The 18,673-nt window shown below is 46.8% G+C and overlaps 1 protein-coding gene across 1 annotated transcript; it reads right to left on the bottom strand.

Moving 5' to 3' along the window:
- Nucleotides 1–526: 526 nt before the first annotated feature.
- On the bottom strand, nucleotides 527–3,246 carry LOC125942564 (uncharacterized). The gene has a single exon (XM_049660747.1). It carries the CDS (start codon nucleotides 2,829–2,831, stop codon nucleotides 1,614–1,616), a length of 1,218 nt encoding a protein of 405 aa, XP_049516704.1. The 5' UTR covers nucleotides 2,832–3,246; the 3' UTR covers nucleotides 527–1,613.
- Between the last annotated feature and the right edge of the window lie 15,427 nt (nucleotides 3,247–18,673).

The following is an 18,673-nucleotide window of genomic DNA, read 5'->3' as shown; positions in this document are numbered from 1 at the left end:
TAGACTAATACACTAATAGACCTACTAGACTAATAGGCCTATTAGACTAATACACCAATGTCTATTAGACTAATACACTAATAGACTGTATTAGTGTCAATAACCTAATAGGCTATTAGTTTTTGTATTAGAATTTTTGCTAGGGTACTGAACACGCTGCGCTACCTAGCGGTGACGCCGCGAAGTGCGTGGCGCGCCTTCGAGATGCGTGGCGCGCCGGTGCTTGCGAACGCTGAGAGACGCGTCATGTATGAGGCGTGTCCTGCAGCCGGGCTCATCTGTCGCCTATCTACTGAACCATATATAGCCTCCTCGATAACTCTGTGCCTGTCAAGACGCCGAGACAACAATAGGGATGCGCCGTCGGCAGAGTTGCAAACCGTTGCCGCGCATTTCGCTGAGGGCGCCACCGACGTAGACTGCCGCCGCGGCTCCCGTCTGCACGGCGGCCGCGACTGTTTTGAATAACGTTCCACTGTGTGACCAGAGGCTTGTTTATAACGCTGCAGAGCACTATAGTAGTGTCTCGAATGCAGTCTGTGAAAGTTCGAGCGCGCTTGCAACGCTCGAACTTAGCGTCAATGCGGATTGCGCTTTGTACGTAGCATGAAAAAAAAAAAAAAACGCGAGTTTGTTCATTGCTGTTGCAGCGCATAGTACGCCATTGGTTATCGTAGTAAAGTGCAGAAAATACGGATGTCGGCAAGCGTTCTTACAGATATATCTTGCCAAGAACTGCTTGCGAGGCTGCTCTATTTAAGCTGGAATATTCTTATAGTGAGCCGTCCTTCAGGCCTCGGCACACGTTAGTAGCATACTATTCTTTATGACTTTCAGACAAGTTTTCCCCAGTTCTTTTGCATCAGATGAGCGCTGTGGCCGACGTGAGTATTCATACCCAGGAAAGTTTGCACCTTCTACCACGTCCGTGTGCCTTGGCGGCCAGGAAAAATAGAAACAAATATTTAAGGACCAAGAAAAAGCGCCGCATGCCTTGAATAACCAAGATGCGAGCAAATATTTTATTGCAAGCGCTTTGTTGGACAATGCATACAGTTCAGATGTACAAAATCCCAAGGGCTTCTTTACAATTTAACATATTTTCTATTTAGCGGTTTCGAAGAAAAACCCTTGTAGATGTCATTCTTGTCGGTGGCTGCACTAGCATAATTCACAAGCAGTGGTTTGATAAATTTAAAACACACAAACTCAACTAAGTCCTTGTGGTGCTGGCTGTCAGTGGTCCTGCACTGTAGAAGGCCTGACTTAATTACTGCCGGTACTGCCACATTCAGCAGAGTCTTCAAGGGCTTGTCCAATGTTGGATGTTCCCGCAAGGCAATATGCACGAACATTCTCAGCCCCTCGAGAACATATAATACTTCATCAGACGGATACAAAAGCCCACCTCTGTCCTGATGTCTTGTGAATTGCTGGAGAGGTTGGCCAGTGAGAGGCTTTGTCATCAGAGAGCAACAGTCCTGGCACTCCACGTGCTCTCTGACCACACGGGCTATATAGCCACCAACGTAGACAGTCGCAGACACTTGTAGGTTCGGATAGGTGGGCACTGCATTTCGCTTCAAGCGGTCCAGCTCTTTTAGAGCAACAGGTCATAACACCGAACAGTGCACGGGTAGTGCGGCTGGTAGTGTGGCTACTGGAGCTGACAGAGCGTCGACATGACCAGGCTCTTGCTTGTGCAAAACATTGCTGTTCTGTGAATGAGTAGCAATTCCAGTCTTGAGGAGTTTTTCTAGCCCTGAAATGGCTGAACGTACATCCAATTGGTCATTGCACCCAAGTGACCTTCTCAATGTCCCAAACAATGACTCAATAGGGTCACTGCTGAACTTTCGTGTAAGCACAAAGCAGAAATCCTCTGATTTAAGCAAGTAGCGTATGCATGCTACAGTGGAGTATGTGGTGAGGAGCAATGCTTCGCAAGTTTCTTTTGTTAGGAACCCACGGGGCGAAGTAGAATTTTTCTTGAGCTCCTCGATATACAATGGCAAAGTCACCTCCAACCATTCAAGACGACTATCATAAGCATCATCATAGTGCCTAATATCAGGGCAGTTCTGGTGAATGTACTGCTGTCTGTTGCTGTTGTCGTGTAGAAGAAACCATCGGTAAATGTTCTTCATAAATAAAATTGATGGCCCTGCAGCAGCGAAGTGAGGGTGGCAGCTGTGACCTGCTTGCTCCTTCAGGAATTCAAGTGCCGACGTCACATCTGGAGCCAGCACTTCAACAGCTCGCTTCACATTCATCTTTTCAATATTGCTAGGAAACACGTGTTTCCTGCTCAAATTTCTCACAGGCTTTACTATCCATGCCTTTTGCATCTCGTAGAGCTTCTTTAAATAAAATGATGAAATTTCACCATTCTTCCCAAAATCTCTTGTCAAAAACTGAGACCTTATGTTCTTCAACACGTGACAATAATCAAAGCTTAAAAACAGAAGCCTGTCAGTATCATTTGGATGTTCAATTCTGTATGTTAAAAAACCACCACACAAGTCTCTCATTGCACTCACATTAACCTTGTGGTTGTCAGTGACCAAACGGACAACTTTGAAACCTGTGTCTTCAACCTTCCTCATAACATAGCGAACCAATTCTGACAGCTGGAGGCCATTCAACCCTTTGGTAAAAAAATAAGAAACTGGTATTCTGTATGCTGTGGAGAGTCCATTGATCAAAAAACAAAGCAAGGAATTTGCCAGCACGGGCTCACTTGGACTCAGATCATTGGCTATTCCCATGTCTACTTGGCCAACAAAGCAGTCTCGCTGCTTATTATACTGCAGCTTTGGCTTAATCCTCATCTCGTCAACTATAAGAGAGCAAACCCTGGACTGTGGTGCTTCGAGCTTGTCACTTTCTGCCTTCAATCGTGCTTTTATCAAGTCATTGAAGCCGGCTTCTCCACAACTGCTACCAATGAAATTTTGCAGTGTGTTTCTGCTGGGTAATTTAAGTAGATGTTCCTGTCTAGCATGCTCGTAAGCTTTGCTTGACAGATGTCGAAGCACTATGCAATGTCTCACGACATCTTCTGTCCACGTTGGATTCTTCCGCTGAAAATTTGTAATTTGGTCCCATAGAAAGACAGCCGCCAGATCTTTTTGTTTTGCTTGCTCTCTGATGTAGGTGATGTCACCGAAATTGCAATCTTCCGTAACCTTTTTGAGTTCCTTTTTATAGGAGTCCACTGTCCTTTGCAGTCCTTCTATTCGCCTCTTCAAGTCCCTTTCTTTTCGTCGCCATTTTGCCCTCTCTGTTTAAGGAAACTAATACGAGCAACATCAACTTGTGTAGCCTGGTCTGCAACTGTTGCACGGTGACAAAATGCTTCGTTGTGGGGAGTGTGAGGGATCTGCAATGCACATCCTCGTTCAACCTCAAGAGGTGGGCTGCCTTCATTTTCGCTTGGTAGCTCTTCTGCTGACATCCGCTTCTCAGAATCAATAGTTGGAAATGTGCCCTTTCTACGTTTCTTGGGAGGTTCATTCTGGCTGTTCTGACTGGGTACACACGACCTTTTCCTTATGCTTACAGAGTTTCTTTCCTTGAGTATTGGCAGCTGCAGATAAGCCGGGTACTCAGGAAATACTGTCGGTACAGTACCCTTCTTGAGGCAACGCCGCTTGCCCTCTGTGAAGTCAGCCTCTTTGAAATGGCGGCTGCATACCCTTGAATAATTCGACGTACTGTTCGGTATCCAGTCATCCCTTCGGATTGCCTTAATCCACTTCTCTCGGAGAGCTTCATCCGCAGGGATTTCATGAAAGGATACGCCAGGTTCCTTGTTTTTTGAAGCTGATCGGCAGCACGGCACGCAGCAGTACGCCATTGAGTCCTGCAGGTAGAATATAGAGTTACAACCTCTTGCCAACACCCGCTGCCATAAAGTATTAATACCCACCGATAAAGATTAGCACTCAACTTATATTCGATGAAGAAAAGGTAGTGCACGCTGCTACAGACTATGTTTAACTAAAATCAACCTTCAACGAATAGTACTTACCGAGCGTTAACTAAGTAAACAGAACGACTGAACTTGGGAGCACGTGTGACGCGATTCGCATTTAACAGCAAAAGCGATACAGAGAGAAATTAAAGCCTGGCCAAGCAAAGTCCTGCTATTAATGAGCGGGATCAATTTCTGTCACTATATGCTTAGCGCACAGTTAAATGTATCCACGTGAACAATTTGACGGTACTTACCCGCACACGATGTCTGGAAACCGGCGTAGCCTCTTCGGAACTTTTTTTTTTTTTTCACTGAACTGCTTGCAGAAGGACGCACGTCAAAAGCATCGTGCAATCACGGTCACTCAACGTTCAGCTCAGGTCGACGATCGCAGCACCAAGCAGGCTTAAAATACGTGGGCCGTGCAGCACGACAAAAATCGACAAAAGCAACGCACACGACGACTTGCGATCTCAGCGAAGGCTACGGAGAGACGGAGACGCGGGCGCGCGGTAGGAGCTAGTCTACGTCGGTGGCGCCATCTCTCGGCGGAAACGACATTAGGGAGAGGAAAAAGCGACGGCCGCGCGAGCGCCGTTTGACAGGCACAGTTTATCGAGGAGGCTATGACTGAACACGCTGCGCTATCTAGCGGTGACGCCGCGAAGTGCGTGGCGCGCCGGTGCTTGCGAACGCTGAGATACGCATAATGTATGCATGAGGCGTGTCCTGCAGCCGGGCTCATCTGTCACGTATGTATTGAACACGCTGCGCTACCTAGCGGTGCCGCCGCGAAGTGCGTGACGCGCTGGTGCTTGCAAACGCTGAGAGACACGTCATGTATGAGGCGTGTCCTGCAGGCGGGCTCATCTATCGCATATGTACTGAACACGCTGCGCTACCTAGTGGAGCCACCGTGAAGTGCGTGGAGCGCCTTCGAGATGCGTGGCGCGCCGGTCCTTGCGAACGCTGGGACGCGTCATGTATGAGGCGTGTCCTGCAGCCGGGCTCATCTGTCGCGTATGTCTGGCTCCGCGTTCCCTCCTCTACCTGCCACCTTTTCGCCGTCCCGCACCGCCATGTACTATTCCTTGGCGCACCCTGGACAACAGTCCTATTTGCTACTTCTGTTGCCTACCTAGTCATGTAGCACGTTTCTACCGTCGTCGTGACTTGCGCCCTAATGCGGGCGAAGACAATCAGGACTACTTTCGTTCCTAGCCACCGCACCCGATCTCCTCCCACTCAACGATGGACACCTGCTCACCGAATCCCCGTGGCTACGACAGACGTCGGTTGCCCTCACCACGTCGCCGTTCACTTTCCCCAATGGTTCGTCTCTCCCCCCCCACCAGTCCAAGCGGAAAACTAGCCCTCGCGGTTCCGGAGGCAAGAACTGCGCTCGTGTTGAGAACTTCAAGGCCTCGATTTCTACCTGCGAACGAAATAACCGTGAATATCGAAGGTGTTACGGTGTAAGCACTCGTCGATACTGGAGCTGCTGTGTCTGTTCTTAGTGGAGAACTGTGCCGCAAGTTAAAGAGCCGGCAGACCCCACGCCCTGTGGGAATCGATGTTATGCGAAGCAGTGTGCAGGGAGCCTACCAAGTTAACGTAACGACCATGAGAGCACCAAGACGTAGGCTGCTCTTTCATGAACTACATGACACGAGTCCTTAGGAGTCTCTTTAACCACACCTAAGAGACCTTAGGGCGAAAGCCTTAGTCATACTCATGACTATGACTTCTACCACCATCATTTAGTGTTTCCTTCACTTAGTACCCCCATCCGAACCCATTCAGTGTTTTTGAGTGTTAATGTGTTTTCACTAAGTCATTGTCATTTTTGCTCAGTCATGACTATGACTTCGACCAACAACGTTAGCCTTTTCCTTCACCTAGTACCCCATCCGAACCCATTCCAGTGGTTTTTGAGGGTTAATATTTTTTTCGCTGTCATTGTCATTTTTGCTGAGTCATCCTCATAACTATGAGTTCAACCATCATCCTTTAGTGTTTCCTTCCCTTAGTACCCAGGGCCGAACCCATTTTAGTGATGTTTTAATGTTAATATTTTTTTCCTGAGTAATTGTCATTTTTGCTGAGTCATGCTCATGACTGACTTCTACCATCATGCTTTAGTGTTTCCTTCACTTAGTACCCTCGTCAGAACCCATTTCAGTGGCTTTTGGGTGTTATCTTTTTCGCTGGGTCATTGTCACGACCTCCTTGACATGCAAGTCATGACCTATCACTTGTTTTTCATACACTCCTGTCATACTATACCAATTTTGGTACCTACCAACTTAACCAAACGACCATGAGAGCACCAAGACGTAGGCGGCTGTTTCATGCCCTACATGACACGCATGTCATGACATATCATTTGTTCGTCATATACTCTTGTCATGGTATGCCAATTTTGGTACATACCAAGTTAACGAAAGGATCATGAGAGCACAAAGTCGTAGGCAACTAGATAGATAGATACTGTCAAAGTAGCAAATGTTCGCCAAGAAATGCTTTCATTTAAAAATATAACGATACCCGCTTTCCGACGTCTCCCTGCGTACCGCAACCCCGCACCACATTCAACGTTCAGTGGCATGCACAGCTCGCCTTGTCATTCAGGACATTTTGTACGTAGTCGAATTTGTCGTTTTTTCACCATGTTCTCGCGACATTATTTTGGGTTGGGACTTTCTCGCTACTAACCATGCCGTTGTTGACTGTGCGCGTGCCAAACTTGAGTTGTCGCCGATGTGTGACGCCGCATCTGACAAGCGGCCTTTTTCTCGAGTGGTCGTCGCCGCGGACACTGATATCCCTCCTTGTCTTCTGTTTTTGTGCCACTTTCTTGCGGCTCTGCTTCCTCTTCCACCATCCTGTTTGCACCTTCCGAAGCCTTCTCTCGCAAAACTTCCTGCTCCCTTTTGCAGTTTTCACGGTCGAAAACTCTTGCAGCGCCATTTATGTCACGAATCGGTTCTCTTCCATGGCCACGTTATTCCGTGGTGAATGTATAGGTCGGCTTGAGGATATTGATTCCGCATACTCTACTCAACTACCTGATGACATGATAGGTCTTCGCGTCGACAGCATTAGTCGTGCTACCACCGCCGATTCGTCCTCCTTAGAGGCATTCCTTCCGTCAATTGATTCCACACTCCCGCCTGCCCAGCGTACCTACCTAATTCTTGGAGCTGCTCGCCCGCTTTTGGACGTCGTTCGATCATAAGCACTCTTCCTTGGACCGCACATCCGCCATCGTTCACCACATTGACACTGGCACCCATGCACCGCTGTGCCAGCGTCCATACCGAGTTTCTCACGCTGAATGCCATGTCATTGACGAACAAGTCAACGACATGCTTCATCGTGACGTAATACAGCCCTCACATAGCCCTTGGGCCTCCCCAGTTGTGCTGGTGAAGAAAAAGGACGGTAGCATTAGATTTTGTGTTGATTATAGGCGCCTTAACAAGATCACATGAAAAGATGTTTATCTGCTGCCCAGAATCGACGTCGCTCTTGATTGCTCGCAAGGAGCAGAGTTCTCCTCTTTGGACCTTCAATCTGGGTACTGCCAGGTCCCTATGAATGAAACTGACCATCCCAAAACTGCGTTTGTAACCCCAGACGGTTTATACGAGTTTAACGTGATGCCAATCGGCCTTTGTAATGCGCCTGCCACCTTCGAACGTCTCATGGACAACATTCTTAGAGGCCTCAAATGGCACACGGAGGAGTACGCCGAGGAATTGGCCCGATAAAACTGGAACGAGGTGTGTGACCGGATCCAGGGCACCTTGAGCAACTGCCGGACGTGGGCGATCCTAAAGATGCTGCTAGCCAAGACGGAATTGAAGGACGTCACAGGACAACACATCCAGAGGTCGGATCACGGTACGGAGGAAAACGTCCTGGAAGGCGTCACCGAAAAGTACCTGTGCACTCAACACCAACAGCCCCCGGTCACCCTACCAGAGTACAGGGGCCAACCCAACCTGGAGCTGGACCACCCTTTCACCGAGGCGGAGATCCTGTCCGCGCTGGGAAAATTAATGAGGAGTACGACGCCATTGAAAGACAGAATAAATAATACGCTCCGAAACCTGGACGACGGGGCCCCAAAACAACTCCCAAAATACATAAACGAATGCTAGCAAAGCAGAAAGATCCCTGCTGCATGGAAACATACGCACGTGACCATGATACCGAAACATATTAAAACCATCAATCTACAAAACCTGCGCCCGATCTCCCTCAAGTCGTGTATAGGCAAGCTATTTGTACACATGGTTTACGACTTTCCCCGCACCTGGAGAGAAAGGGATTCCTGGCAAGCACCATGTACAGCTTTCGACCCCACCTGTCCCCCCGATGCAGTAACTCCTACAACTAAATACAACTGAAGGAATGCGTGAAAAACAACCTGAGCACAAAACACAAGAGCTCAATCCTGGCCCTGGACGTCAAGGGAGTGTTCGACAACTATCCTACTCTCATTTCCTTTACAGCCTGGACAAGACAAACTGCGGCCAGAAAACTTACAACTATGTCGGGAACTCCTGGCGGACCGGACGGCCATGGTGGGACTAACCTACCTGAGAATGGGAAAGCTCAGAGTCCCGCAGAAAGGAACCCCTCAGGCGCTGCTATTCAACCTTGCGATGAGGGACTTGCCGCTGCTCCTGAGGGAAATCAACTGCATGCGTTATACGCACACGACATAACCATCTGGACCAAGCCTTTCCCCAGGAGAGCAGCAAGACCCGCTGCAAGAGGTGAGCCACAAGACCGAGAGCTACCTGCGTGAGCGAGACCTCGCCTGCACCCCGGAGAAGTCCGAGATTGCTTGCTTGCCTTCAAGAGTGACTCATAGCCACTATGGGCCAAGAATCGGGTGATTTAAGAAAAACTTATTGGAGTCTAAAAATATTCACTTGAGAAATTTTGAATGGCTAACGGAATGAAGTCAGATAAAATTTAAAAATTTAGCAAGGAAATCGTGCTAATTCAATTATATACCCCACAACAGCTGCACCAACACCCCTATGACAATGGCCCAGAGAAGAGGCACCAAAAGATAGAATATCGTGAATCGTAATATTCAATCCAGCACTGTGAATTTTTTTCTTCCAGAGCGTGTTTTCTCAATGAGAAAAAAAAGGTGGCAAGACAGAAAGTGCTCTACTGTTTCGTCTTCACCACAGTATGAGCACAAGGAGGAGGGCGCCAGACCAGATCGATGCAGATAATAGTTTAATGTCGAAATTCGACATCTGAATTTGGTAAAGAGGACTTCAAGTTTTCTATTACAGCCAAATTTCTGTTCCAAGGAAATAGGAGGTGTCGATAATCAGTAAAATATATTAATGGCTAGGTTCCAGGAGTCATGCATGACTGCCCGTCTCCTGAACCTAGCAGCGGTAATGAAAGCCGATACAGGAAGAATTGGAAGGATTGGACCACTAAGGGCAGCTCTCGCCAAGCTGTCGGCTAATTCATTGATAACTAATCCTGTGTGACCAAGCACCCATACCAATTTAATTAGTGTTAAGTTGGAAGGTATAAGACATTGAAATGTACGTGAAATTTGTGAGCCATTATTTGCAGTGAGAGCTGAACATAATGACAAAGAATCTGTTACTATTACAACTTCCGAGATTGACGAGTGCACTTTTTGTAGAGCCAATGCAACCGCCAGAAACTCAGCTAGAAATACTGGTATGCAGTCTGGAAGTGTTAAAGAGAACGACCAGACAAAAGCGGAAGAGAACATTCCAATTCCAAATTTTTCTTCTGATTGTGATGCATCTGTCGCTATGACGGCTTTTATTTTTTACTCCAATAAGTCATTTTGTAATAGTCCATTCAATATATTGCAAAAGAGGAGTTTTGCGTTGTTTGGATAGATATCGTAAAAAATAATTTTTAGATTCTCTCTCTCAGTGCAAATAGGAGGGATCTCACGTAATCGTAGATCGTAGGAGGAGTGTGGAACCGAGGCCAGGAAGATTTTAAAAAATATTGCAGGCTGAGAAATTAAAATTATTTGTAATTTTATAGAGAATTCATACATCTTTAAGAATGTTTGGACCGTTTATAACCGAAATCTGCACAAAAGAGTCGGTAAATGCGTTTCTCGCTATAATAGGTTGGCAACTTAGGCAAACCAAGGCACAGGCGTAAAGCTTCCCGTTCCAGAAGACCAAGGGAATGTAATATGCCGGCGCACCTGAATATAGACTACATCTAAATTCCAAAATTGGCCGTATAAACATTTTATAAATTTTCACAAGAGAGTCTCTCCGCATTCCTGATCAACTGTTGCAAAGCCTTCATAGCATTCCAATCGCTCGCACTCCTTTATTTATGTTTCAATGTGCATGCGCCAACTTATATTATGCCCAAGTATTTTACCAAGTCCACCTGAGGTATGTTCTACAGGCAGTAGGTTAGGTTTATATGCATTGGATCTATTAAAGGAAAAACTACGGTATAATCGAGCATTTTCTGACGTTAACAGAGAGGCGAATATTCTGTGACCACTTTTCTATGGCACACAGGTAGGTTTACAAACGATTATTTAAAGAGTGGATGTCATTGTAAGATGCAAAAAACGCAATGTCATCTCCGTATACATATGTGTATATGTCAATGATTATGACAAGGTATATAGCTTAGTAATATATCAAATAGTAAAGGTGACGTGACAGCTCCTTGTGGAACCCCATGCGATTGTCGACGTCTATTTGACGAACATCCTTTGCTGGTGTTAAGGGGGAGGACGAGAGGACATCCTCCACTTCTTTCTGGGGTTTTAGCTCCCCTTAAGGGGAAGGAATTGTAGTATCAGCAAATGCCACGAGCGCATGCGTGGATGCCCGAGTGACATGACGTCACGCCACAGTTGACTACTTAAACGTCTAACTCAATAAAGCTGTGTTCATTCCTGTTTCGGCGTCTGTTACTTCAAAAACCAGTTCTGATTACGAGGCACGCTGTAGTGGAGAGCTCTGGATTAATTTTGACCACCTGGGGTTCTTGCAACAGTCGATCAGGAATGCGAAGAGACTCTCTTGTGATAATTTATGAAATGTCTATACGGCCAATTTTGGAATTTGGAAGTAGTCTATCTTCAGGTGTGCTGGCGTACACTACAATGCAAGCACACAGGCGTTGCATTTCGCCTCCATCTAAATGCAGCTGCCGCAGCCATGATTTGATCCCGCGACCTCGTGCTCAGCAGCGTAACGCCTTAGCTAAGTCACCACAGCAGGTCATCCTCCACTGGAGATGCTGGACCCCGAACTGGCGCTGAATGGCGTAAGAATACCCGAGATCCAAGTCCTATGGCTCACTTTGCAAAAGGACGGAGCGGTAATGGCTACAATCAAGCAACTCAACAAGACCGTCGCGCAGGTCGTCCAACTAATACAGATCGGTTGCGAACCGTAGACACGTCCTTAAGGAGCAGATACGCTGAGGATAGTGCAGGCCCTGGTTACCAGTAGGTTGACCTAAGCACGCCTTACATGAGGCTCATACCAGCGAGTGTGACAAGCTGGATGCCCTGATACGAAAAGCGCACAAGACCGCGTTAGGGTTACCCCAGACGGCGTCCACGGAAAAGCTACCGAGCCTCGGTATCCACACAGAACACGTGGGAAGAACTGGCGGAAGCTCATAAAACGAGCCAACTCGAGATACTCAAGCTGACCAAGCAGGGAAGAGACACCCTGAGAAGACTGGGATACCGAGTAGAAGACGATGACAAAGGCAAGAATATCGCTGCAGCTACGCTTCTAAAATGAAGAAAAGTGTGGAATTGGAATATTTTCTCATATTCTTGATTGGTCGTTCTCTCTTCACCTCCCAGACTTCGTACCTATTTTTCTAGCAGGATTCTTCGCTGTAGTTCTAGCCCTCCGTAAACTAAATACATCAACACGTTCCACAGTGGTCGTCACAGATTCTTTATCTCTGTGCTCCTCCCTCACGGCTTCCGATAATTCCACGGTATTGGGAGCTTTCAGATCGTTAGTGCCCCCTCACTTAGCTTTGTTTACATTGGTTTGGGTACCAGGGGATAAGGGCCTATTTCTAAACAAAATGGCAGATTCGTTGGCGAAAGCGTCTGAATGTCCCGGTCATTCAAATCCTACCGCTTTCAGCTTTCATCATAGGGGCTAGATATCGAAGACAAATGACGCTGCGTTAATTTCACGCCCCTTCTTTAACAAACTCCTCAGATTTTCAGCACTTGTCACATTATTGAAACTCTGTCACATTATTGGAACTCTGTAAACTCTGTCAAACGCGATCACATAAAGTCGCAATCACTAGAATACGCTGCCGAATTCCATTTCTAAATTTTTACCTACACAAACAGAGCTGGTCTGGTTCCCTCACCGAACGGTCCCTTTAGCGGGCAACATGAAACGTTAGATAATTTCCCCCTCATTGTCTGTCAAAGATATGCTCAATTGCAAAAAACCTTAAAAACACCGTTCCGACTTTTTAGGTTAGAATGAAATGTTCAAAATTTACTATCTTTGGGGGCCTCGACCCTTGAGCACAGCGACAGGAAGGTTGACAATGCCATCCAGGATTTCATTGCAGGGTCAGAAAGATTTATACTATAAAATCAGAGCTCAAGGTTCCGTTATGTTTTCACTAAATCAATGATCACCTGTTTATTTTTTAATTTTCATTTATTTCTTTATCCTATTAAAATCATGTTTTATAATCTACCTATTAATTCTCATATACGTACGTATTCCCAAATTTATGTTTGCAGCATTTTATAATTCTCCTTTCTCATTGTTATGTCGAACTACCGGTTCTTGTCCAAACCCCCAGAGTGGGTATGCGCCACTTCCATCCAGGCTCTACATCTACGAAACATCGAAGTCGCAACATGCATCCCGCGTAACACAAGGAAAAAAAAAGAATGAGAATCAGGACGCTCAGAAAAGCATACGAAAACGGTGAGCATGTCCGCCGCGCGGACGCTGCAAAAGTACCCTCTAGAGGGGTGGAAGTGCATGCAGTCAGCGTGACGAACGGCGGCGAATTGCTCGCGGCCGCGTTGGTTGCCACCTGGGACACGGACTCGGCCGAAGAGATGCCCTCGAGGCTACCACAGTGAGGGGAAAAGAACAAGTAGTGGTGATAACAGACTCGCAAGCGTCATGTGGGCACTACCAACTTGGAACGATAAGTGCTCCGGCTTTAGACGCACTCAACATAACCAAGGACCTCTCGGACATATACATAATCTGGACTCCGGGGCACGAGTTCCTGGCCGGGGAACACGGCAGCACACTCCGGGCTATCTTGCCATAGGTCCTCGCCACGGAGGACCCGGACGAAGGCGTACCCAGACGATACACCGAAATTGTGGCACATTACAGACTCGCCAGAAGAAGGTATCCTCCACCGCACCCCATATTGAAGAGAGAGCCCTCCATGCAATGGAAGATTGTAGCCCTCCATACATGTCGCATGTGGAAATGTGTTTGTTTGTAACCCTCCATGCAATGGAGAGTTGTAGCCTCTCCATACATTGTGTGGAACAGTACTGTTCCACGTGATGTATCCGACGTGCCATGACTACGCCTGCAAGAAATGTTCAGCGCCGTGCACTCTTCGCCATATGGTATGGGAGTGTGCGCACAACATGACACTGGCCCAGATCCCCAAAACCCCTACTCTGGCGCAGTGGGAGGACCTGCTGACCAGCTCGTGCCCTAAGGACCAGCTTCGACTGGTGGACAGAGCGCGACGGGCGGCGAGGGACCACGGCGTCCAGGACACCGCCCATCTGGGGACAACCTCGTCGTTTGCGCTTTCAATAAAGTTTATTCTCTCATGCTGCCTGAGTACCAAAAAAATCAAATCAATCTTGGTTTCGCGAGAAAAAAATATATATCTACACGAAAACAAATATAGAAGCACCCAGTCAGACACAAGTGCTTTTTGCGAATTTTGCCAAATCTGCATTTTGATTAGCTCCCAAAATAAAAGCGTTGTGGCTGCGGCTCTAAAAATATTTAGCGAAAAAATGTGTTAATAGCATTGATTCTAATTAGAGTATAACCGCTATAATGTGGAGAAAAAATTGCGAAAACGGATCGTTGCACAATATTGATCGAAGTACAGATTTTTTCCCTCCGTATTTGTGAGCAGCATTGATTACAAATTTTGTCAGCCTGTTGCCATGAAAGTAGTTGAAATTTAGACAAATATATCTGCCCTATGCGGCACTAAAATTTCACGAGAAGCACTGAAGTTTAATTAGGGAGCGGTAGCTTCACAATCTTTCGTTTTTAAAGGCCATGCACTATTTTTAAGATTTCCCAAATTAACTATATTAAGTTGAACTAATGTAATCTGGAAAAAAGTAAGTTGCAGATCTTTTTCCGGAATTACAATGCGAGAAATGTGTCCGACTCAATGTGACCGACATGCAGAGTTTGTGCGTGCTCGTGGTTGCAGATTGGATTTTTTTTCATGTTTTTTGGCGACCAGGAAATGCTGCAGCATGGTTTGAAAAGCGAGGATTTATAAAACAGAAAATTTGGGGGGTTAAACACTCATTGCATTCATGGAGGACAGGAATCGTGCACGGGCGCAGCGACAGAACGGTGCGGGGCATTGTCACATGGCTTGGAGTGCTTGCCCTGGATATTGGGCCGTTAGGAGCATGTCCTGCCTGACGTTCATTAAAACAGAATGAATAGGATGCCAGAACAAATTTTTAAGTTGTAAACAGAATAGTAACATGATCGATGAGCGAGCGCGCACTGAACTTGCAGTGAGCCAGGCACCACACTGGGGCGCGCATTGCGCACTATAGTGAGGAATAGTCCATTCGATGCAATGAAATTTTTAAGCTCTCAGTGCAGTATCGCCGTGAGATTGTGGGTACTGCACGAGGGGTGCACACGATTACATTACGTGAGCTCAAGGTAAAGCTATAAGTTACGTAGCGTCGTGCTTAACTTTCACTCTGCGAAAATATGTACTTTTGTCTGCCCAGAGAGTATCGCTGGCACAAAAAAAAGGAAGGCGATTTAACCTCTCATTGAAGTCGGTCTAAGACGATGTCTTACTGAGCGAGTTGGGGGTCCGAATGCGACGAAGTCACTGCGCACGGCACTCTATCGCGTCGCACCTCGCATGAAAAAAGTAGGAGTGTGAATTGTTTAATTTTTGTAGCGAGAGCTACATTGGCCACATTCTCGCCGTTTCGCTGTGGTCGGTGGCCGCATCACGAGCTGAGCCGTTGCCTAGCAATCGCTGCAGCTGGCAGCGCCGTGCCATCTGGCATGACGTCAGAGGAGCAGCCAGTGAAACCACGAGCTGAGCCGTTGCATCGCCTGAGGAGCCGGCATTGCATCGTATATATAGAAGGGGCGGCTTGGTGGGATTCGTCAGCAGATATGGAAAGTGAGTCGGAGAGATTGAAAGAAGCCAAGTTTCGTCGTCGGAACAAATCCAAGAGGAGGCAGCGAGTCGAGGAGATAGAGGAAGAACGAGCTGCGCGCTTTGAGAAGCATCGTAAGTACGAAGCGGCCAGGCGAGTGCATTCAGATGAGCATGGTTTGCCTAGTTAGGCATCTCGTGCCAGGACCGCGGATTAACGACGGAATGAAACACCAAGCTAAACAATAACATTAACCGTACTTCTCGCTACGCACACCCAGGCATAACTGAGTTAGGCCACAGCCAATTTTTTTTACTGCCATATCTTCGGGATCGGCCCACATCCTTGGACTGCACTAGTTTCTGGATTGGCCTACATTTTTAGACAGCACATACCAACGAGAATGGTCTGCATTTTAGAGCGCAGCTCTTAGGCGCCCGTTCCAGGGTTGAGCGTCGGCGTCCCTCAGCGTAACCATGCGAACGCGCTCGTGCCACTGCTTACGCATTCTTCCACAGCTGGCTCCGATGCCGCTCATCATGCCTGCGTTCTCATACTGCACCTCCCTCTGCGATGGCTCCGAGAGCATTGGCCCAAAGGGGATGCCAATCAATCATCATCATCACTGCGAGTCGGTGCGGTGATTTCAGTCTCAAATTATTTGCCTCAATAAATCGCGAAATGAAAACACGTATACAGCAGCGCTCAAATTTCACATTTGGGAATATCGTAATCGTCGGCCATTTTTTTTTAAACTGCACTATCTTCAGGATAGGCCCCCATTGTTAGGCTGTATAATCTCCGGGATAGGCCCACGAAAACGCCTAGAAACCCAGACACCCGATACGGAAAAGTGGAGGTAACTTGCTAAGAAAGAGTTGTTTTGAAAATGCAAATGTCGATACTCGTCTGTAGTGACAACTTCAAAAGAAATGTGTAGGTGCGCCCTCAGTGATGGCACTTACCAGAATCTGCCCATTGCGTTATGACATAGGAAGAAAAAAAAACTAACCAATCCTTCCCCTACCAGAAAATGGGGGTAAGCGACGCTTGTCCTGGGTGCACCTAAACTAACATGAAGCGATGCAGAGAACGACGTCAATGACGGTATGCCCGCAGTCCGCTTGCGTTCGATGTCTCGAGTTTGCTCGAGCAGCATTCACCCACCATTGCCACTTGCGATTCTTTGAAATTAAATTGCTTCAAAGTTAAAACTGTTCGTTACGTAAGACAATGAATACCCTCATACCCTCTTAAGCAATGGCTCATACTCCCGCAAACGCGGCCTCCCCATTACGACTACAGAAGCAAAATTCTATGCTGGAATGATGAGCGGCCACGCAGCCAGCTGTGGAAGACGACGACGAACACGGGAGAAGTGGCACGAGCACGTGCCGAGCACGAGCGCAAACGAGCCAGCTGCGGAAGACGACGACCATGCTCGAGCCAATGCTGATGATAATGGTTTTTGCGTACACGAACGCCACCTAAATATGTGCCTTACAACAAACTTTGCTTGAAAATCACTAGTGGCTGGAGGCATTGCTCCTATGCATGCACATGTCCCGTCCTTCGGTAACGGCACAGGAAACCATTTTATCAACATGTGTTCCATGAGGTTAGAAAAACAAGAATATTTCAGTGTGAAATGGTTCCTTTCTCCACTGCATGGGCGTTTGAAAAGTGTGTGCGCTAGAATTACAGGTGTTGCCAACAACAAGCAGCACGATAATCTCTGAGGTGGTGCCCCCTCAGTTAGTACACGTAAGTAGAAACCCTTAACACAAATCTGCTGAACTTTGATGTCTTCTTTCTGTGGTTTTGCATGTCAAAACCAGTTCTGATTATGAGGCACGTCGTAGTGGAGGGGTCTGGATTAATTCTGACCACCTGGCGTTCTTTAACTTGCAGTCGGCCAGCCCTCTGCCTGGAATACAATCTTCGAATTTCTGGTCGAATGGACGCCAATAAACTCACTGCGAGACGATCTTCTGGAAGTTCACAACAGCAATGTTTATAATATAGGCACCGGGAGGTTAATTTGATTGTATCGACAACAGTGCACAAACTATTCCTTTATACGTCGTTCACGATGCGCACCGCAACGTGGTGTTGGCTCACTGCAAGTTGTGCTGCGCACTCCCTCATTGATCAAGCTACGGCCGTGCGTTCGGCGCAGAAAATTTTTTAAATTATGTGCTTTTACGTGCCAATACCATGATCTGATTATGAGGCATGCCATAGTGGGGGACTCCGGAAATCTGGACCACCTGGGCTTCTTTATTGTGCACCTAAATGCAAGTACACGGGTGTTTTCGCATCTCGCCCCCATCGAAATGCGGCCGCCGTTCTCACATCTGCTCCACTTCGTTACTAATGAACTGCAGGCAGGATGTGTGCTTAGAGGCCCGATATGAAGAGCAAGCGCTCCACACAATGTGGCAATGCCCCCCTGTTCTTTTGCTGCGCCGATGCACAAATTTTGTGATTCCTCTCAAAAACGCGCAGAGTGTTTCCCCCCCAAATTTTCTCTTTCGTCAGTCGTTGCTTGTTGAACCATTCTGCAGCATTTTTGCGTCGAAAAAAAAAAAACGAATTACAACCACGAGCATGCGCAGACCCGTTATCGCAGTGGCGTTACCGTTTATTCGGTCACATTTATTGCTTTGTAATTACGAAACAAAAGAAATGATGTAACATGTTTGTTCCAGATTGCATTAGTTGAAGTCGAGACTTAATCTGGGAAATTTCAAATAAAACCGAACATTTTTAATGTACCGCTAAATTATTAAATAGACCTAAACTTAAGCGCTGCTCGTGAATTTTTGAATTTCTACTGCAGCCTGAGGGAAAGATATTTGCCTCAAATTTCAATGACTTTCATGGCAGAAGGCTGCCAAAAGTTTAAAACTGTGCTCTGCCCAGATAGGGAGAAAACAAAAATCAGGACTTTGGCCAATATTTTGCAATAATTTTTTTTTCTCCCCAACATTTCTTGCAGATAGTATGTGGCAAACATTTCTCATGTACACAGAACCAAATTATGGTCTAAACCCTCTAAACTTAAAAAAAATCCTGGCAAGTGCCAGAGCAGCCTAATTAATTTACCATAACACTTGTTTCTACGAACTAGGCTTGGTTTCAATACGCACAAGGTGGCTGTGTCATTACATCACGATGCACTGGCTTGCTCAGTCCGTGTGATCGCTGTGGCTCCCATACGCAAACCCAGTCAGAAAACACATGTCCAGCACTTT

Source organism: Dermacentor silvarum, chromosome 1, assembly GCF_013339745.2.
Source record: "Dermacentor silvarum isolate Dsil-2018 chromosome 1, BIME_Dsil_1.4, whole genome shotgun sequence".
In the NCBI taxonomy this organism is placed as follows: Eukaryota; Metazoa; Arthropoda; class Arachnida; order Ixodida; family Ixodidae; genus Dermacentor; species Dermacentor silvarum.
The sequence above is the reverse complement of the archived record's forward strand: the minus strand, read 5'-3'. Positions and strand labels throughout refer to the sequence as shown.

Excerpts from the sequence above, each read along its gene's own strand:
- LOC125942564 (XM_049660747.1), bottom strand. The coding sequence starts at position 2,831 with ATGAGGATTAAGCCAAAGCTGCAGTATAATAAGCAGCGAGACTGCTTT.